This window comes from Galleria mellonella, unplaced genomic scaffold (assembly GCF_026898425.1).
Source record: "Galleria mellonella isolate WM207_F2 unplaced genomic scaffold, CSIRO_AGI_GalMel_v1 utg87, whole genome shotgun sequence".
Lineage (NCBI taxonomy): Eukaryota > Metazoa > Arthropoda > Insecta > Lepidoptera > Pyralidae > Galleria > Galleria mellonella.
The window spans coordinates 1,090,296-1,114,442 of record NW_026442166.1 but is presented as its reverse complement, the minus strand read 5'-3'; the positions used below and the strand labels follow the sequence as shown (position 1 = coordinate 1,114,442).

The 24,147-nt window shown below is 30.3% G+C and overlaps 1 protein-coding gene across 1 annotated transcript in view; it reads left to right on the top strand.

The window, feature by feature from the left end:
* The window catches only part of LOC113515804 (uncharacterized), a 66,865-nt gene that overhangs the window by 33,077 nt on the left and 9,641 nt on the right, over positions 1-24,147 (top strand). The window contains exons 2-7 of the mRNA XM_031911288.2: positions 6,190-6,560; positions 7,847-8,349; positions 9,751-9,852; positions 12,555-12,663; positions 13,529-13,675; positions 19,733-19,867. Coding sequence (XP_031767148.1) covers positions 6,344-6,560; positions 7,847-8,349; positions 9,751-9,852; positions 12,555-12,663; positions 13,529-13,675; positions 19,733-19,867 — 1,213 coding nt within the window. The 5' untranslated portion in view covers positions 6,190-6,343. The remainder of the gene's footprint in view (positions 1-6,189; positions 6,561-7,846; positions 8,350-9,750; positions 9,853-12,554; positions 12,664-13,528; positions 13,676-19,732; positions 19,868-24,147) is intronic.

Below are 24,147 nucleotides of genomic sequence, written 5' to 3'. Positions count from 1 at the left end.
ATCTTAGTCACGCGGACGATGTCGCGGTAAAAGCTATTTAATTGTATTTTTTTTTTGTTCTAATATAATTAAATACTAATCTAATATAATTAAATAATAATATAATTAAATAAATACTGTCTATACTTTTTTATCTCATATATTAACTGGAATGTTACTATAAACATATTATTAACATTCCAGTTAATATAGAAAATCCTCACACCAAATATCATTCCAAGCATAATTCTAAAAACGTTTAATATCTTATCATTTTCAAACAATTTCTTTTTGAATTTTATTGTACATAAAAAAGAGAATGGTTGACACAATAATGATTTTTGAAGAAACAAGACCGCAACTGAAAATACTTTCAATATCGTCTAGATTAGCTGTAATGTATTCCTTCTAAGAATAATTCCATCATCGTACCGATCAATATCTTGCGATACCTCCATTCACTTTCTTGCGTTTTCTTTTTTATGATACTTAGAACAAAAAAGCTGATAGCTCCACTGATGGAAATTAAAACAGTCATCTATAGACACGAACAGTACCATCGACAGAATATACCATTACGCTCATAGTATCCACCATGATACCCTTATTTCTGAGGAGTACGATGTTCTTCTTCCACACCCTGTAATTTTACCGTTATATTTCCACCCTTCAAATTGAAATAACTACGATAATTGAAACAGCTGCTTCACGGCAGTAACATGAATAAGACGGGCCTTTTAAAGAATGATAATGAAATTATAACCTTGCCTGCGCTATCAATATACCTTGGCACCAGTGAGTGGATAATAAACGAGGATGAAGCAGCTCACTTGGCTCATCGTGACGAATTTCATAAGAATTCATCACGATAATTTCCAGGGAGAACAGCTTGGTCGACCAGATAGGGTATTTTGCAATGAGACAAAGTCGCCTCAAGCAGACGACTTTTGTACAAAGTCTCTGACGTAAAATAAATATTTTTAACAAACAAATAAGAATATAGTAAAATGAATGATTATTGTAAGCTGTTTGATCAATCAATTCCTTTTGACGGTGCCTAATTGTAAAATCCATCCGCATTGCGGCGAGGTATTGGCGCCATTGTGAATTTATACGAAAAGGTACTCGAGTTAATCCGATTCAAACGTAAAGAAAATGTTCGAACTAAAGAAATAGGATAATTTATGATTCCGTTTACTTTCTTCAATGCTAACAACGGCTAACAGATAAATGTCAAAAAAACTTAAACGTACAAAACTTTAATTGGACTAAAGGCGATAAAAAGAAATATGTCTATCCTTCCTCGCGCGTTAAGTCCCTTACAGTCTGGACAAGGAAAGCAGAGTTCCGAAAGACTTTTTCATAATATACAAGCTTATGCCAGAAACTTCGTACACGTGGATTGGAAGCCGGTAACCTACATACATACGTAGGACTGTCACTCAAGAACTTTTCTTCACTATATTATCAGATGTTCGAGTAGTGTGGCTACATTTTAACTCGTTTTTAGGACTGAACACAACCCGATATCATATAAAGCAATAAATGAATGAATTATTTTGCCCGTAAATTTCATTCATTCATAAAATATTACCTACCTGAATTTATTGCCAATGTTTTGACGTGAATTGCACCGCGTCGTGGTTATGGCAGGACAATGAAACATCGGCAATAAAATTGGATATGTAACTTCCGAAAATCAATTTTAATATTGCCTGTGAAAGCAGTCAGGAATGGTAATGCATGAGGAGCTCCATAGAACTCATGGAATGAACTACAGGAGCATGAATATTACAGAATGACTCCCACGCATTCTGTTATATTCATGGCTCTGTTTATTTCTGTCATCCTGTTATCTGTAATATTATTAGTCCTGTTTATATCCGTAGGTGACGGTCACCACTTTCCATTCAAATTCGCTGTCAGCTGATTTGCCCTTGCAAAATGGATACAAAAATATATGTAAAAAGTTAAAAGTTAGCCGCCTTGTGTCGCTTTAGTCTTTGCATCATCATCATATTAGCCGTTAACCATCCACTGCTGAATACAGGTCTTCCCCATAAGGGGATTTTGCCAATAGTTGCCACGATTAGTAGGCGGGTTGGCAACTATAGTTAGGCTTTGATGACATTTAAGAGGGACGCTACTCACTATCTCTTAACCATTAAATTCCCTTAGTCGCCTCTTACGACATTCACAAAAAAGGGTGAACCCGTTCTATGGTGAGACCACACCTCTTCTTTGAATATACTATATTTATTCGTATAGAACTATCAATAAATCTTACATTCGAACTATAATTTCCAAATGAAGTACGGGGATATGAATAAAATATTAAAGACTAGAGAACAATCGTTATTGTACAGCTTAATTGTATTTATAACTAATTATTTTTCAGAAATACACTTCGACACAAAATATTCAAGCACATATTACCATCAATCATTCTTTATATCGGTTTCGACCTTCGATGTATCGAAATGACTATTCGATAACTCGTAAATCGACATCGATACAACCTATATACAAACTAGAGACTGAATATTTGAGTGGAAATGAAATTACAATCGATTCAATAAAGCGCTTTTCACACAGCTTATCCGGATCCCGCCAATGCTCGGAAAACACTGACAGGTTTTTAAACCAAACGGGGAAGAAACCGTTTACGTACATTTACAACCATCAACCAAATAAATATAACTATTACATTATCAAGGACTTAAGCCCATGATGTTATATGTGATAATTTGATATAACAATCTGTGACGATCCTATATCTACGTCACATTGATAGAATTTCAGTTTTATATTCCACTCTTTAGACCAAAATCTAACCAAAGTTACACAGCAGTACAAACACAATTGAAGTATGTATTCTTGAGTCGATTTATTCGTAATTATTTAAATCGATAATTGATTAAACGTCGAGTTTTTAACACAGATAAAAAGGAATCGTGCTAATGTAATATATTATTATAAATTACATGTTATATATTTTTGTTATTAACGATATGTTTACAATCACAATAGGTATATACACAAAAAAAGCCAGAGAGCCAAACACTCATTCTTTACGAAATATTCAGCCCGGATGGTCCAAAGCTCAGAAACCAGTGCTGTGTGAATAGCGCTTTATAGTTAGTACATTTTTTAATACAAACTTATAATAGCCTTGGTGAAACTATAAATATAAAATAATTACCGTGTCTTTGGATTAGAAATGCGATAAATAAGGAGCAACTGTTTGAATTCTTTATTGCACTGCTTAATTTTGGATCAAATTGTATGCGATACTTACTGCCATGAAGCAGATGTACTTGCGTGGTTGTGTTTCGGTTTGAGGGAAGGAATTTTTTGTATTTAATAAATAAATAAATAAAAAATATGCCAGTAAAATTGCAGAATACGGCATAGCATTGTAGTTTTCAGAAGGTCTACCAAGAATTTTTTTCCAAAATTTTGGGTCCGAACGAAATGTAAATTTGATGTTAAAATTACATGATATATACTGATTAAAAATATCAAAAATGCTAATATATCATTCCTTTGGACTTTTATAGTAGGGTTTATGTCAAACGATAGCTTTCTTTCCTTAGTCGATTTAATTATGAACAAAAACACGAATCTGAGTCCGAAAATTCGGAATATCATTTCATGGTAAACCCCCAGGAATGGCGACATATGAGAGGTGCCACGGGCGAATATTACATAATATACTATTATATATTATGTAATATTCGGAGTTCTTTTCATGTTTATAAGCGACTGTTGCCGCTTTTCATCGGGTACTTACTTGTCAATCTAAGTATAAAAAAAAATTATTCAAGAGTTTGTAATGTCCTGCCTCCGTAATTTAAAATTTCACCTACAAATAGAAATTATTAGTAAGTTATGATCTAATTAAAAAATCATTATATTTGTTATTTTAATGTAAAAAGGATAACGTATAAAGGAAACTTTAATACATAACTACATAACTTCTAATACGTAACTATACAAGCAGATTTTATTATGCAAAATGTAACAATATAAAATTTAGCAAATAATTTATTTTAATTTTATAACATACACAAACTGTACCGTTGAATTACAATATATTATTCGATTTAAAATATTTGAATTCAAAATGTCGATTCTTAATCTAACAATAGATCTATCTATCAGTAGATTTTGCTTCACAACAAGTAGTTTTCTGTCCGGCAAAGAAAAATGACAACTTCAGTTATCACAAATTGACTAAAGTCTATCGAAAACAAAATAAATAATCGAAATATGTCCTCAATTCACACAGAAAAAAAATACAATCGAATTAAGTACTGTGTCCTTTTGAGAATATAATAAAGCAATGACTGTCTCTGAAGACTAATAAATTTACTGTTTGGCAAGATTTAACACATAAGTATTAATACAATCAGCAAGAAGAATAAATAAAATATTTTCCAAATATTTAGAAACCACTAGCCTTTGAATACTAGGTAATTAGTATAAGAGTAACACGCATTTCTACAGTAACGCCCAAGTAATTTCCTATTCAGACAAAAGGTCGCGGTTCTTGAAAGGATGAACTTGGGCCTGTTAATGAAAATTTAATTATATTAAGTGTAAACGAGCATGTAACAATTTACAGTTCAGCTACAAATATAAATATCGCTTATGGAACGAACAATTTAAGAGAGAAAATTCGATAACGGTTTTGTTATACTCGTATAATATTAGTTTTCAAATATATACTGATTTAATAATGTATAGCACTATACATTTTTTCTAAAAAACTTTATTTTCTATGGGGTTCCATGATACGATGTTACTCCAATGCTGTGTAATAATTATATATATTATAATTGATTAGTGTTAAAAGTATATCTTATTCTAAATGTTAATAGTTATAGCACGTTAGCTGCCCGCTAACGACATGCTTTCTAACTGTATTAAGTTGACTGGAAGAGATCTCTGTCAGAGATAAGTCCACCCTTGCGCACAACATTTGTAAATGCATTAACAATGTAATTTGCAAGTGCCATAAAGAATATATACAATAGTATCCTCAGGTGTACCACAAAATTCCATTTTGGGACCAATGTACATATTTTAATACTTGAGAAATACATAATATAATTGATAATCAAGTTATATAATTATTTTATAAAGTAACCGATATAGCCCGAAGGATAAGCAAATTGAAGTGGCAATAAGCTGGTAACGTAGCCCGAAGAATCGATAACTGATGGGGAAGAAAGATTCTTGAGTGGCGACGCCGTACGGGCAAATGCAATATAAAACGACTAGATAGAGTGAGTCCATTGTTTCTACCTACCCTAATGGGAGACAGGCGTGACAGATATGTATGTATGTATGTAGATGGAGTGATGCCAGAAATGCATTGCAGGGAGTCAATGGATGCAGGTGGTTAAGGATATCTATATGGCAGTCTATGGAATAGACTTATATCCAGTAGTGGACGAATAATGACTGAAATGATGATGATGATAATTATTTTGCTTATTGTATTTAAAAACATATGTCTACCCTATATAATCGTAAGCCTGTTATTAATATTAATAAAAAGCTAATATTTTATACAACGAGGGTAATAAACCAGCATAACAATATGACCCACCCGATTGTAAATGTATTCAGACTACAGACGCTGCAACATTCGCATATTGGCAATCCTTATAATATGAAAATCTTGAGTTACATTACGCAGTAATTCTTACCTTTCGGGGTAGTACATAGTTGCTCCAGAAGATAAGGTGAATTTGTACACAGTTTTCTTCGAATAAATTCTCTGAAATTAGTCGTGTAGTCCCCGGCATAGAATAGGCTACCCCTTCTTTTTCCGTGGATGTCGTAAGAGACAACTAAGGGAGGGTGAGGGATGGGCAGCGTCTCTATTAAAACATCTCCAAAGCTTAACCACGTTTGTCTATTCACTTGCCAAGCGTGGCAACTATTGGTAAAAATCCTCAAGGGGGAGGCTTATGTCCAGCAGTGGACAACTAAAGGCTGATATGATGATGTTGAAATTCTCTGAAATTAGTTTAGAATGATCTTTTAAATAGCATTATATTTCTACCACTACAGTGAGTTACCTTTTAATATTATCACAATTGAATGTTAACCACATTTTAGTTCCTTTTGTTTTAGCTAAGTAAAATACCGAAATTATTCTTCTTTCGAAATATTAAAATATATTTTCTATTGTTTCAGAATGGTGTGTCGACGCGAAGTAATCTCAATAGAACATCTCAGATAGCTAGTGCATCTAACTAATAAATGTGCAAAGAAAAATGACTATAAACTTAAGTGAGTCCAAAAAAATTATAATACCAATGTGACACTTACACCGCATAGTGCCAAAACAATGTTTTGCTGTAAAGAACTAAAACTACTGTACGCTACCGTTGTTCTTTTACTTGAAGCTGAGTTACTAGTGAATACAGGTGCTATGGAATCAAAAAGGTCTTCCATATTAGTTGCACAGAACGCAGATGATTTGAAATCATTGGAACTGTGTACGTCCCGAAACCAACAGCGGTTAGGGAGTGTCTTTGGAAACTTTACCAGACATCACAAGAAAGGTAAATTTATATTAATACTACTATTATCGTTTATCATATCATTGTCATCATCATCATCTTATGTTGAGTATTCAATTCGTAAAAAGTTTTACATTTCATCCACTAAGTGTTTGATAATATTAATATATTTTCTAATGTTAGAATTCCTTAAAGAATCTCCGTAAAGAGTTTTATTTAGGTAAGAAGATTCCAAGAACAATATTTAAAAAAACAATTCTGCTTATGACAAAATTATGTATATTAGAATACATCTCAACACGTTCCGGTAAGCAGTGCTAGTGAATGTCAAACGTAAGATTTGTGTTATAGCACAACGTCCCTCCACGTCATTCGAAAATATTGTCTTCCAAGCAAAGTCTTAGGAAACGTCGTTTGGCCGTAAAACTCTTGGAGTATACAGTTTCTGTACTACAACATGCCAATTTTTGAAATCACTAATGCCACACTAATTCGGTTTTAAACCGAGTATACATGCCGGAATGTGTTAATAATATGAGCAAACAAAATAAAAATAACAATTTATATTTCATTTACAGATAAACAAATTATAAAATTATACTTTTAGTGTAGGTTGTGTACTGTCAGTCATAGAAACAATATGTAATAACTTAGTCTGGTAAATTTAATATTTCGTATACCTATACAATTTTCTTAACAGAAAACTAAGCAACATAACAAAATAATAACTTCTACTAACTTCGAGCAACATTATTATACCACAATCAATTAATTGAATTTCTCCCAACTCCTCGGAATAAATAATGGTTTCATTATCCCTCTATGATACCTACCATATTCATTTTAATACCTCTAATGGAAAATAATTGTACAAGTTATATTATAAATTTGACATTAATACATTACTAATGACTTAAATGTTACATTTTAACAATGCCACTAACCAAATACAGATAATGAATTTAATAACTTGCGGATTAAATGTATTCACAACATTATATTATGAACGTAGGTTTTAATAAGAAACTGATTCTGTGTATCATAACTATTCCCAAATATATACAATTTTAATTTAATTTATAAAACAGGCTATTCTTGGAGTTTACATTTTTATAAACGAACTTAACGAAGATCAATTAATAACTTGTTATATATTTAATCTGTACTAAAACAAGATATTTATTTTTATATAACCTTTATTAAAAATTAATTTAATTATTATGATGTACAAAAATATATCACAAAATGAAATTATTTAAATTACAATATTTATTTATTCAAGGTTATAATTTTGTTATGAAAGATACAGTTATATTAATCATTTACAGGTCACAGAAGAAGAACAACAACTACCACAACTCAAACTACAATAACTTACACAACAAACGATAATGATGAAGAAACGACTGAGCCATACAAATTAACAACAGATAATGTATTGAACACTGAATCATATCCGAAATTACCAAAACCTTTAAGATTGTCATCGTCAGTATTAGATAAAGATTACAGTGAAGATGTACATAATATAGATAATATAATACAAGAAGAAGTTAATCAACTAATAGATAGAGAAAGGCATCATATGAAATATGATAGAATATATGATAATAAAGAATCATTCAATGAACTGGATGAGCAAGCATTATCTAAGTCTTTAAATAAGGTTAAAAAAATGTACAGAGATTCAACAGCTTTTTCTGTTAACAAAGTAAATGGGAAAGGTGGAAAAAATGGAATATTTTTAACTGAAAATTGTACTACAGTTATAGCTCAAATTGGAACGACAGCTATATTACACTGTGAAGTTAGCGATATTACTGAAAACACGGTGAGTAAATCGGAGAATAATGATCAAGATTTAATATTTAATCTTTTTGTTTTTTTAAAGGTTACTAACCATTATGGTAAACGGTCAGAGAGACATGAAAATCAATTAATATACAGTAAATATAAAGTATCAAATGTTAAAAGAATTTAATACTTATTTACCTAGAAATTCTTGGTTTTATATTAATTTCATCATAATTGTAGTCAGTTTTTTTTAAAACATCTTAAATAATATTTATTAGTAATTATTTTATATAATACAATATTGATGACAATTTACATAATTACGGCTCACCTGCCGTCCTGTGGTCACGGCAGAGAATTCTTTTCTTTCTTTTTATTTTTTTTAAGAAGAATTCTTTTTCCGTGGGTGTTGTAAGGCAATTTAATGGTTGAGAGATGGACAGTAGAGTCCCTCTTAAAATATCACCAAAGCCTTATTGCTGTTGCCACCCGGCTTGCTAAGCGTGACAGATATTGGCAAAACTTTCCTTATGAAGAAGGCTATGTTCAGCAATAGACATGGCTTCTGTTTATTATAAAACAATAACGAACACAAAAATGTTCTTCCAAAATCTGCCACTATTCTTGGAAGAATATTTAGAATATATTACATCACCAAAGCTTTACTGCTGTTGCCATCCCGCCTGTCAAGCGTGGCAACCACTGGCAAAACTCCCCTTATGGGGGAGGCTATATTTAGCAGTGGACAGTTAACGGCCGATATAATAATAATGGTCAACCTGATGATAACCAGATATAGGATTATCTAAGAGTTTGCTACACTAGAAGAATTATTGCAATGGTGACTCTTGTATCATGAAAATCTTGAGTTAATAATTCGACTGCAATTTTATCTTGCAAATCATTCATGTATAATCATATAATCATAGAATTCATGTGTGAAACAGCAATGCTCACAATGAAAGAAAGCATATCTATATATACTTACTGCCTTCTCTATAAGGTATAAATCTTATTAATACCTATAATAAAATGGTAACTGAACGACGTCTGTACATGGAAGATATTTAAAAAAAATTTAAAGGATTTTAATAGTACAAATAAAAGCATAAACAATAAATTTTGTCTCTCTGTCTGTTTCCTTGTTGTATGTTTGTTTAGACATCATGCAATTTGAATTTGGTTTTGAGTGCCGTATTTCTGAATTTGAAAATTAGTGTATGTTTTATTTTGATATAACAACTAAAAGTAGTTAGTAAATTTCATTACTAATTTTCCTTATTTTGCAATCCACGCGTACAAAGTATCAGGAAAAAAAAAGTTATAATAATGTATATCTAAAGTAAAGTTATAATAATGTGTATATTTATACAGATTTTTCATAAAATATTTAATTATATCAAAGCCTTTGAAGATTTTAATTTAAAGTCAATTTCAGGTAACGTGGATCAGGAAGAAAGATTATTCCCTGCTCTCAGTGGGTCTCGTGACGTACAGTGCCGATAGCAGATTTTTCTCAGCTCACGGGAGACACGTCAAGGTAAATAGAATATATTTTTTTTATATATTATTTTACTAACATAAAGAAATTGTAACTAGATGGTGTCTGTATGTAGAATTAAAAAGCCATAACAGTAATTTTTAATTTCTGTCTTGCTTTTCTGTGTGTTTTTTCGACATTAAGCAAAAATGACCGCACAAAGAGAACGTGGTTTTTACAGTTATTTTTATTTTCTTTATTTGGAATAACAAACAGTTATCTACTGGTAAATAAAAAACTATACATATATAACCAGACGATCTAAAAATATATTAAAATTTTTAAAGTTACAGAAAATAAATATTATAATTCTTATAATAGTATAAATAATATTATAATAGTTTTTTAATGGATAATAATAGAATGGTTATCTCACCTGCACTAACGGTATATGCTGATGGGGCGCCAATGAGAGACGATAGGTGAGAATGAAAAGGCACGTCAGTTAGCCCATCGTAATGAATATATTTAGAATTCAGCACGATGGTTTCCAGGTAGTTTCAACTACGTGGAGGTCGACCTGACAGGGTTATACTGCTAACAATGGGACTGGTACTCTGCATTATTAACAATCCCTTTCCACATTATAACTACAGTATACACATACACATAATAGGAGTATATAAAAGTATATCTTTATATACTCAAACATTAGAAAAAATTAGTACAAAAATTGTTTAAATATGAAGTTGACGAAAAATAAATTTTAAATGGGTGCTTTTAAAGTCGCAAATAGACGTTTCTTAAATTTTGCTATTGTGAAACAAAAAATATCTACACCAGTTGTTTTACTGAAGGCATTATTAACTTAATGTATATTTCATTTTGATGAGTCATATTGCGGCAAATACTAGTCATGTAGAAATAATGTAATAATTGTTTTCCTACATTACTAAAATGAGATGTATTTGAACAAGAGCATATAATTTGAATAGGAAAATACAAGAAGAGGCAATGTTATATCTGCACACACAATTATACATAAATGTCTTAGTATGTTATTTTGCTCTGCTATCATATTTACTGCTTGAGGCATTACCTGAAATGAAGACTTTACGTTCTAATTACTTCAAATTTTATTTTTTTAAATCTATTTGTATTTGTAATAAAATACCTACTTACTTATTTGTGTAAAACGAAACGTCACTGTAAACAATTATGAGCGATATTTTGATAGTTTTTAAATAGAGAATAAGTGGTTTTTTCATAACTGAAGTCGACCTTTTTAGAACACAAAATATTTTCTTAAATTACTCCTATATAAAGACATGGTTTTATTATAATCTAATAACTACTTGTTTAACTTACGTAAAATTTGGTAGAAAAAACTCGACTAGTTTCGGGCTCATTCGGGACCCTTAGTCTTGAGAAGTTGTGGTGCGATGTGTAAGTTAAACCGGTAGTTATTACATTAAAATATAGTATGTACTTACAAGATATCGTTCGATTAGTAAAATAAAATCAAATATTTAAAAATTGACTGTTCAAGGGTAACATGTTTCTATATGACATAGTAATTTAATTTACTTTTCTCTTTTGTTGATATTATAGTATATGAAAGTATAGACATAGATAAATAACGATAGACATATTTCACACCGCCATCTAGTTGCAAACTAAGCAAAGCTTGTACTATGGGTACTATACAACTATATACATTACTAATGATCTGTCCCGGATTCGTACGGCTAAATAAAGTTTTCAAAAATAATATATAACCTATTTTAATCGCTGATAATGTATCTTTCTATAGACGAGATAATTTTTAAAATTTGTTGAGCAGTTTTACAGTTTATCCAATCATACAAAAAATCAAATCTTTCCTTTTTATAATATTAGAATTATATATTTATATACATAGAAAGTACTCTGATCTATAAATGTATAAATACTACAGATGTTAATAGGTAGTAATAAATTTGCAATCGAAGTTGAAATAAATGGCTTTCAGATGACACGCTATTTTAATCCCATTTATAAACTGAACAGAATTTGTTAGGAAATTTGCCTTTGATTCTGAACTGTCTGGACGCCGATTTATTTTTGTTTGTTCACTTTGTGCTTCGATACGAAATTGTCTGTACTATTTGCTATTTTTATTTGTCCATTTTATCATACGTGCGTATGTTTAAAATAAAATGGCTGAAAGGATTTAGTCGCAATTTAATAGTTGAATGAGTTTAGTAAACTTTTTATAAATAAAAACAATTACAAGAAAATATTACACTGAGAAAACAATGAGCGGTCTTATTGCTAAGAGCGATCTCTTCCAGGCAAACTTTGGATGGAGAAGAGTATAAACAGCGTGTATACGAGTATAATAATTTCCTTTCCTTTCCCGTGAAGTCGTAATAGATGATTAAGGGAATTTAAAAGTCAAGGGATGGGCATCAGCGTCCCTCTTAAAACATCAACAACTGCGGTTGCCAACCCGTCTGTGCAGCAACTGTTGGTAAAACCTCCCAATTTATACGAGAAGCCTATGTTGAGCATTGAACAAATAACGACTGATACGATAATGATGATATTAATATTTGATAATATAGTTTAATATCAACAATAATGAATATCTGCTACCTATTTACTTAATTTCTTAACAAACCGCCTGCCAATGTATGGGATAAAAGATGATATTAGATTTTTGTTTTGTTTTGAATTTTATAATAAAAAGTAAAATAATTGTACTTTTTCTGTCGCTACAGGACTGGGCCTTGCATATACGATTTGCAACATCTGCTGATGCTGGATATTACGAATGTCAAGTCCCAACACATCCACCCACTAGTATTTTCTTCAAACTCGTACTTGTTGGTATGTATTTAATGTAACATCTTATTTAATTTTAAAATCTCTTTATTAAAATTATGACATTAATTCTATGTGTTAATTCAACAACAAATATTATAGTTGTGAAAGTTTATAAAGTGGTTTTAATATTTGTTTTTCAATCATGCTTAATTGTAATGTTAACGTAAATGAATGAAGGTTCGTTTACAGATACACGTATGTAGTCTTTATCTTAGATTAATACGTTTTATTCGAATTAAAATGAACAAAGCCACTGTACGTAACTAAAATACAATAAATGTGAGAGTTTATGATATCTTTAAGTGTCAATCACATTTCTTTTGTTGGATGGATTTTAAAAAAAATAACAGCATTAATTTATGTCGAATAATATATATATATATATATATATATATATATATATATATATATATATATATATATATATATATATATATATATATATATATATATATATATATATATATATATATATATATATATATATATATATATATATATATATATATATATATATATATATATATATATATATGTATGTATGTTTGTATGTATGTATATGTGTGTACGTAATATTATTGAAGTGGCACCTATTTTAACATTCGGTAATATCTACATTAAAATAATTAATGTCATACTTTTTAAAATCTTACTGTAAACTATTTATTTATCTTTGAAATAATTTTTCCTAATATAATTGTAGTATTCTATCAGATTATAAAAAAAACATAAAATAAGAAATAGAAGCAAAAACAAAAAAAAATATCATATTAAGAAAATAAAGGATGACCTTACCGCTAAATGTCACATCCAGGTAACTTTACAGAGCCGTAATTCACAGAAGTAAAATATTAATTTATTTTCACAGCGGCATACGCAGAAATAGTGGGGGAATCAGAGAAGATAATACACGAAGGCTCTATGTTGAGGCTAATCTGTATAGTGAAGAGATCTACTGAGCCGCCCTCGTACGTGTTCTGGTACTTTGAAAACAGGATGATCAACTACGACTTGAGTAAGTAACAATTAAAGATTATGCCCCATAAACTTCAATTATGGCGAAATCAGTTATTTGGATCTAAAAATTAAACTAATAAACCGATTTTGATAAAATTTCTATGGGACTAAACTGTAAGTACATCCTTTCAGTTAAAAAAGAATTTTACAAATTGGTTTATAAATATCGAAGTTATGAGGTAACAAACGTTAAAAAAATATATACGAATTGAGAACTCTCTTAGGTTGGTCCTATAAAAAATCACCAAAATCGGATCAGCAGTTTGGTTTTTATATCAAAGTAATTGTTTCACTAGGACTTAAGTCGATGTTTCTTTTGTATAGATAAATCTACTGCCTATCACACGTAATTGTACATCATATCACTTCTATTGGGTTTATATGATGTGATGTGATATGATTTATCATTATATAGTTATTGGATTATTAGTAACAATCATAATACTCGTAATATTAGTTATTATTCTCGAGAATTAAGTTTAAAATACGGCTATGAATAGGGCATAGTATATACTGTGTTGTTTGTGGTAGATATTAATTATGTTTTTATTTGATCATTATCATTTTGCATCAGACGTGCTATTAAATTTATTACTGCAATAATTGCTGATTTAAATTACGTATAATAACTTCGAGGAAGCTCAACTAGTTTCGCAATCAATTCGGGACCTTTAATCGTGAGCGGCTGAGTTGCTAGCGCAAACTTGATTTAAAAAGTAAGTTAGTAAACACACATTAAAATGTAACGTGAACGAACGAAACTTTTAACAATAATATTTACGGTTATTACAAATTGCATAAAAAGAGACGAATCAGGTGCTAAAAAATATAAACAAAATCATGGATTTACCTTGTTTCTAAAGAATGTAGATTTATTTTCCAACACAATACAGTCTATTGTATTTTACGTATTATAATCTGTGAATGAAATCTGCATTGCAACTGTTCCAAATATACGACAGTGTAATGAACGTATGGAGATGCAACTTTGTGAAATTTCGCGTTATTCTAGCAAACTCACAATAGTCCGTTATGATGTTAGTGCATAATTGTGTCAACTTGAGACGACAGTTTTGGATTATTCATTATATGAAACTGTCAGGTGTGACAGTATAAATCCTTGCTAATATTACCGTGTGAGTTTGTTTGTTTATTACCTCTTAACGGGGAAAGGGGATTGTTGGTAATGGAAATCTAATAGTTTTATCAGAGCCCTGACAATATGTTCCATCAAATCAATTTCCACGTACGCCTACCTTTCCCTTAAAAATTATTTTGGTTATTTTTTTGCAAAATCGTCACTATGGGCCAACTGACCTGTTTCATCTAGGGAAAACGGATTATTAGTAATGGGTTCTAACAACCCCATTGCTAGCTATATACTCTGTCTGGTCGAACTTCACGCGGTTCCCTTAGGAATCATCGTAGTTAATTCTTGTTGAATTCTTAACGATTGGACAACTGACCTACCTCTCGGCTATCATTTCTCACTGGTGCCTCACCAGCGTATACCGATAGCGCAAACGATATTCCATTATTATCTAAAAAAAACTGCTTCATCTTCATTTATCGTCCCTTATCTTACTGGTGCTCCGCACTTATTTTCTCAAATAATAGAGATCGAATCCGTGTTGGTTTTTTACAAAATTTATATTGTTTTTTGGAAAGTGAAATCTTTAACTAACTTTTATATGTGACTTTATCCTCGCTGAATCTAATATTTCCTCCTTCCTTGCAAGAATTTTCCCAATTTTTTATGTTTAATTACATTATACAGAGACAATCTCTGAGCAAAATTTCGTAATTCAAAACCAGCTGTCCGCGCGTTCAAACTAGCCGTTACACGACTTTATCCACACAAATTACAATCTTTTTCGCAAGAAATTCTGAAATTCTGTTTTTTTTGTTCTTATTTGAGACTATTTTTATCAAAAAGTTCAACATATTTACTAAAGGCAAAATAGGTTAAAAATGATGAAACATATTGTCTCTTAATTTAAAATCTAATCGTACCGTTTTAGATAGTGGGGCTCAAACATAAATATTTCCTTTTTTTTTCGCAAGAATTCCCGAAACCCCAGTTACGATGTTCACTTACGTTGTTATATATTACAGGGTACCTTTGTATAATTTAGTTATTCAAGATCTATCTGTTCGTTGAGTAGGCAGTCAGTTTCCTCTTATATTTTACAGATTATTCTCTGTAACCAGATAATTTAATAAGTCTATTTTCATAGAGGTTTTCCGTTTCTAAGAATAATGTTTTCCCAAACCGAGTGATTACTTCAGCTACAATATAATATTTCCAATCTACTGAGAGTTCTTATTTAATTATGATATCAAAATGATATTATTAATTCGCCTTGATTTATTAGTTCACAAGATTGATACTTTACTGAACTAGATGTTATTTTACAGAAGTCTATATCACTGGTTATTTGATTGAAATTATTTTATTTAATTCCGCTACCATTAGTAGGTATATGTGTGACTACCTACTATATATATATATATATATATATATGGTTATGGAACTTCTGGTAGTAATAATGGTAGTCAATCTTCGAGCGTTGTGAGTCACACACATACTAATCGTAGCAGAATTAAATAAAATAACTTTAATCAAATAAGCACAAGCTTAGTGCAAGCCTAAAAGTTTGAGTTTTTAAATTAATCTTTGGTTTATTTAAAAATGGTTGTCATTTATTTCTTGCTTCAGAAGGTATGTATAACCTTCAGTGGCTTTTGTGTATAACAAAATACAATCAGAAATAAATCCAAAGGGCGTGATTCTTATTTAGAGGAATCATTACAGAAGTCTACAATAATTACTAATATTATAAAATGATCAATTGGTTAACCAATCGTTATGAAATTTGGTATACACATATTACTTATTTGGAACAGAATATACCAAGTCACGGATAAAAACTCATAGTATACCAACTTCAGACACAAAGAATCGAACTTTTTTTTCTTTTAAAAATGAACATTTAACTCTATTTCCAGAATTTTAAAGTACATTCTTAATCGTATTAAAAAGTTTGTTTCTTTTTTTAAACAATAGTAAAAAGGCATAAACGGCTTTAAATTTCATTCAGAACACGAGCAATAATGTAGTTCTTGAAACATCTTACAGCTGTTTCTAAGTAGATAGCTACGTTTCTTATTTACTCAAGTCTATGGACTGACCTAATTTTCTGAGCAAAATATGAGGAGAATTTTTAATAACGAAGCATATTCTATACTCGTAACTTGTTTGTTGATATTATAGTATACTAAATGACCCGTAAGACGATGTTTTGCTCTTTACCGTTACCTGTTCACCGGGTTCACTTTTTATTATCGAGATAAAAATATGAAAATATTTTACTAAACAGGATATTATCATGCAGAGATACATATCTAATGATATATCGTTTAGAGGCTAAACATGTGTTGCAACATATGTGAGGGCGGAATAACCGTCGGAGATTGATGACTAATATGGAAGAATGTAGAACTATAAAAGTAGTCAATCCCCAAATTTTAGTAGTAACCCGCTTACTAAAGATAGCAAAATTAAACATAATAATTGTAATCCATGAATCCTAATTATTTATGTCTCAAATTAATGCAAACAACACATAGACATTTATATACATACATACATGTCTATCACGCCTATCTCCCATAATTTTATTACAATCAGTTAAATAATTTTGGACTTTACCTTGATACGGTATATTTTTATATTAGGATTTACTTCTGTATTAGAATAAATTTTCGCGTGGTTCCTTTATATAATAAGCGAAGCCGGGGCGGGTCGCTAGTATTGTATAAACCACGCGAAAATTTTTCCACATTTCTTCCCCGTGGCTTTCGTAAGAGGTAATTAAGGGAACTTAATGATCAAGGGATAGACAGTAGTGTTCTTCTTAAAACATCACCAAAACCAACTGTGGTTACCAACCCCGGGTGGGTTGGTAACCAAGTGTGGCAACTATCGGTTAAACCCCTTTTTAGGGCAGGCTTATATTCAGCAGTGGACAGTTATCAGCTGATATGATAGCGACGATGATTAGAATTAATATCATAACAAGTTAATATTATGATAATGTCCTAAATCTATTTTATTTTTAAATCTTTATTTATACTTGCCTTATTACTATGAATCAAGTGAGCAAGAAATTCAGTGGAGTTTGTCTACTGAAAGTTTGGCTGTGTTTCGGTTTGAAGGGTGGGATATGGCGTGAATTTACATTGTACAGAGGAAAAACACCTGAGTCCTCAGGAATGGCAACGCATGGGGGGTATCATGGGTGAAATAGTATTCTCTGTTATATCCATGGTACTGCTTATGTCTATAGGCGACGGTTACCACTTTCCATCAGGTGGGCCCTCAGCTTGTTTGCCATTCTGAGTTGTATAAAAAATAAGTATACCTATTCTGAACTGAGAAGTAGAATAAAAAAATACTGATGTTTTTTAAGAATACGTTGTGCCTTCTTTTTTATTAATATAATCCGAATTGAATGATTGTTTTATAATCTCTCACAAGACACTCACACTCCGCTATATTGAATTCGATATGATGTAGAAAAAATATGAAAAGATAGAATGTTATTTTTACCACAAGCGAAGCAGTCGACTAATAGCTCTTATGCTTTGGGATTACAGTTTATTTTTACTTTATTGTTTCGAAACATTTCTTATCTAATTCTCTAGAATCATCTCATTCTATAAATATTATAAATGCAAAAGTTCGTAAAGACGGATGGATTACATACTTTTTCACGCAAAAGCTACTGAATAACATAAATAAATATATAACATACATAAAAATAAATTATAATTATATTAAAAATTTTAACCCACCAAAAATACTTTAATTGTGATATAATAAATTCTTTTAAAATTTTTATAAGACCAATCTGTAAATATCATTGGTTTAGAACTAACGGTAATGAGGTAATAAACATAAAAAAATACGACCGAATTAAAAACTTCTTTTTATTTAAAGTAAATTAAAAATGCTTTATGTGCTGATATCACTAGAGTGAAGCCACAGAATATTAGTATATATAGAATTAGTATAGTCTAAATCCAGTTCTTTTAAAGCAATGTTCTGCCGGAGAAATTGAAATATTTTCCATCAAACATGGATCATATTTTCCTAAACTATTATCAACAAACGATAAAAAAATCCCTAACTTGACAGTCAGGTGCGCCGTATTGGTATAGAAGGTATCAACTTGTTATTTATTTCTTTGAAGATATAAAGTTTATTTTCATTTGTAGAACACTCTTTAAAAGGACTATAATAATTTCGGTTACAGCCCCTATAATAATGACTATTACAAAGAAATTATGTGCTATTTATAATAAATACTACTATACCCTCAACCCTTGAAGGGATACCCGTATTTAATGTCAATTGAGCTCACTGAACCATACAATTAAATCATTCAACTAAGATGTGAGTGCTTCACACAGGGTAGGAATATATTGTTGGTAAACAGAAGTTCCCAGATTCAGTTAGTCTACTTTCGTTTTTGTTCTTTCGTTACTATCATGTCACCTAATAAGTATTTCCTACGCTTCCTTAATTGGTCTAAAAGATGAAAGAAAAAGTTATAATAATCAAAATAATTTTTATCAATTCTAAACCGAGTTTGATAATTCATTGGTTGGTTTTGGTTCAATATCAATTTTATGACAGTTGAATCTGCTGTTTTTCTCAGCAAATAGTACCTATTACATTAAAAAAAAATTTTTGAAACTAATGTGTTTATAATTTATCTTCTCATTAAAATACCTATTTTATTTTATCGAATTAATAGCAATAATAACTACTGTACTCCTTATGATATTAATATTAGTAGTATTAGTAACTTAAAAAACTACAGTTAGGTTTTTACGAAATCTTTCTATAAATACTTAAGTTTGAAAATGAGTTTTCATTTTCAAGCTTTATACTGGTAAATGAAAATATGTATATTTTTTTTTAACTTGTACCTTTTTAACAACTATTATAGCTTGGATAATAATAAACATATTTGCATTTTTCGTTCAGATGGCGTCAATGTCCACAACGGACGGCAAACGAGCGAGCTGGTCATCGGCAAAGCAGAACCAAAGCATGCTGGTAACTACACATGTGTACCGGCCAATGCAAAAGCTGCTTCAGTTACAGTTCATGTTGTACAAAGTGAGTATTACTCTTGATCAGTGTTGCTAGACGAGGTTTTTTTATTTCAATCTAAATTTTGATTTTTGTTCAGATTATTACATCGTTTACTTAACTTTTATAATTTATTTACTTTTGTGATTGCACAAATTTCCGTCGTCTTTCATCACTATGTTAGACTTATAATAAAACTTATAAAATAACGTCACTTATTACTTAATGTAATAATTACCGGTTAAACTTGACTAGTTTCGAAATTAATTCGTAATCCTTAATCATATGTGACTGTGACGCGAGTACGAGTCTGACTATGTGCTTCGGCCCGCTGAGCGCAAAGTTGAAATGAAATGAATTTATTTTGCTAGAATGTAGGTAATTTTAGATGATAGAGGTTTGTATTTACCGTGTACATTTTGCCTCTATGTCGGCGTGCAAACTTTTAACAAGATAAGAAATTTTTAAAATGTTAAACCGGCAGTAATTACATTAAAATATAATGTATGCTTACGAAACTTTTAACAATAAAACTTCATCTCTATTCATCAAAGAATTGTACAAAATAGCTTCGTAAGTAATTCAACCTCAAAACAAATGGTTGATTACACAGAATCAACAAATTACAAACAAATACAACATACAAAAGTAAACTTGATGTTATCGACGTTAAGATATCTTATTCAGACTTGGTTCATTTTCTCGAATTAACAGCGCTCGAGTGGCTCTTGACAAAAAGCGAAGATCAAAGAATGTAGCTAATATCTGAGAACAATAATTAAACTACGGGTCAACTAATAATTAAAGTTCCTTTGACAAACTTGCACAATATGCTTCTCTAGTTTTGTGCACTTATAGATATAAAAAAAATTTGCTACCAAGAAGGCGGAGACTATCAATTCGTATATCTTATTTTGTATATATTATACAATATAGCCCTGTGGTTCTCGTATAGAATGGGCTACATCTTCCTTTCTCGTGGGTGTCGTAAGAGACGACTAAGGGAACTTAATGGTAGAGGGATAAACAGCAGCGCCTCTCTTAAAACATTAATAAGGGCTTAATTGGGGTGGCCATCCTACCTGCCAAGTGTGGCAAAACTTTTCTTATGGGGAAGGCTTATGTTCACCAGTGGATAGTTAACGGCTGATATGATGATCATGATGATGTAATATTTTAATAAATTTGATCTGAATTTCGATACTTTTTGCAAATTTTAAAATTTACTTTCCTGTTAGTTTCATATTGCTTTTATTAAATTACTAACGATACAAATAAAATTTCAAAGTTTTTAAAGTACATATTTTTATAAATTAATAATAGTAAATAGTTTCTCACTGGTACTTTCCAAGAGTGCTTAGTAGTTTTTTTTTTTTTATTTACAATCAGCGACAGAATAATAAAAAGCTGACAAGTTAAAAATAAACATTTATGATCAAGTTTATTTAAATTAAGATCATCTTTGTTTCTATATAAAAAAAAAATACTTTTGCAGGAAACTACCATCCTCATATATGGCAAAATAACGTGTAACTATTTCCTTATGTAGAGCGTTAAGATATGATCATAATTGCTGTCAATTTGCGCGAAATTACACACCTGCTACCAATTTATAATTCACAAGTGGTCGGTGATTTCAGACTAAGTAACTGTCATTAAATTTTGATAGCGTCACAGGGAAAGTCACTAAGAGATCAAAATAGATTAGCAAAGCTTCATATTTTCTGACTATTTTCTTAGAGAAACCTTAATTGTAATTTGTAAAAAAAAAAAATGTTAACTCTTTTATATATTTTCCTTTCTTTTGTATTTTTTTCTCTCTTTTGTCAATTGTTATTTGTATGTGATGTTATTTACATTTTACTCACTATCTAATTTGATATAGATTTATGAATAATAGAATAGGTATTCTTAATATATTTTTCTTACTTAAGAGTTTATTAATTAGTTGCTTATTTAAGAGGGGCAACTAATGCATTCTTTACCAGCCAGTTATAATCAATTAAATTTAGTTAATTATTTTTTAATCTATTATAGATACTTTTTAAAAATATTCTCTTTAAATCACAATAGTATGTAAGTACAGAAATGTAATTTTCTCGTTTGAAATCTGCGTATGTAATTCGAGTGTAATTTATATTAATTTTGCAGTACTAAAACATACAAAGAACTGAAAAAAAACTAATACAAACACTGCACCTTCTTATCTGGAGTTCCAAATAAAATTCAAAATATATTTAAAAATACCTTAGGAAAAATAGCGAGTAATATAAATTTTATTTTCTGCTTTTAATAAACATGTAAATGCCAACGTTATATTTTAATTTAGGTGTAATTCAATTTACTGACTTTATAACTATATTATTTCATTTCGACTTAAGTAAACTGAAGTCCAGATGAAAGGACTTTTTGTTTGCAAAAGGTTCATCAAGAGTTTGTCCAGAATAGACGAAAGGGTGAGCGGTCCGATGCTTTTGTGTAAAATTAATTAAGGAGATCTCTCAACGTACATACACATAATGTATATCGTGCATTTAAAAATTAAGACGAATCTTGTGGCAATTTTTTAATAATAAATAAAATAAAACAAAAGTTGGACTAGTCATTTTTGTAGCTTCTAAGTATTTCAAGATATTAATAATTAAATAGATGAAAATCTAGAGAAGTATTCAAAAATAGATGGATGATTTGAATTTGATAGACTGCATAAGGTACAATGACTGAATCGAGATTATATTAAAATAAAATAAAAAAGGACGATGATAATAACTAGATTGTTTCTTTCTCTGAAGGTAATATTTTTCTTTATATCTTAATACCCTTTAAACTAGTAAAAATCAGTAGTTACGAAATATATACTTTTTTTAATAGACAGCATAGTAAATAAATCAGTTACACAACTTTTTTAGAATAAAGCAGTTTTTGCAGTCAACAATATAATTCTTTGCCATTTTCCAACAATTTTTATGTCATAACATAAAAATTTTAGGTTTCTGATTACACTACCATATCCTGTTCTTCCTGTCTTAACGTCCCTTAAACTATCCAAATGTATCAAAATAGTGGCATATATTAAATTCTTATTCTCTTTACCAAAGTTTAACACATTGTTAAGTTTGATACTTAATGTATTTTTTAGACATTATCATATTCTAGTTATTTATTATTTAGATCAAGGAAGGGAATCATAAATGCAAATCCTAGAGTTTCAATCAAATTGGTTGATAGACCTTTCTTTTTGTCTAATTCAGTACATTTATTACTAAATTACATCATTACCACTTACCATTTCAGTCTCAGCATACACGAACAACATTCCGAAAATTTAATGGCGGTGACCCAGTTGTTAGTTTGAAAGCGCGCGGGTAAACAGTTCTTAATAGCTTGCGATAGAAACTGGCGGTTTTACAAGGAATCAAGTATGTAAATTTTCTTTATTCCAAATGCTAAATTGAGTCAGTACAATTGAATCTTGACACATTCCCAGAAGACAAGACTATCAGGCGGATGAAACCGCTGATTATTTGATTCCATTTGATTTGGGATCTGATTCCAGGTAACTAGGAGTGAAAGAAATTTGAATATACTCCAATATTATACAAAACTCTTCGAGGAATTAATTTTTATTTAGTTGTACGGAATATACAAGGAATCTATATTTAAAAACATGTATTTCCTGTACGAGATTCGGAACTCAGTTATTAATAATAGCTACAATATATGTGTCTATTAATATATTGTGTACATTAAGTCCATTTGGGATGGGCTACTTAATTAAACGATTCCCAGAAGGACATGGTTCTCAATTCTTTTATATTCTTATTTTTATGATTGTATTGTACAATTATGTTACCAATTCTGAAACGATTTTCACAATTATTTTACAATCGATAAGATTTGTTCCAATGTTGGTCCTATATTAATTTTGTGATCATTGCAAAAGTTATATATCGTTGCCGAGCAGAAATATGCTCATCGTAAACGCAAAATCTACACGTGAACACGTGATATGGCGTTCTGAATTCAAATATTTACAATGTAAGGTATCTACGAAACATCTCGTGGTTTGCCGGTGTGTTACGAGTATTCACGATAATTCCTTTTATATTTTTTCCCAGGAAAAAAATTACACATTTTATTATTATCTATGAATACAATATACTCTTTTGCTGCTTCACAGCAGAAATAGATACTACTGTGGTTTGGCCAACTGAATTACACAAATCTTTACCACCAGCACATCCTATTAGAGTTTGTGACAGCCATTCCACAATTGTCACATAAGCTCTCAAGTTTCAAATTACGTC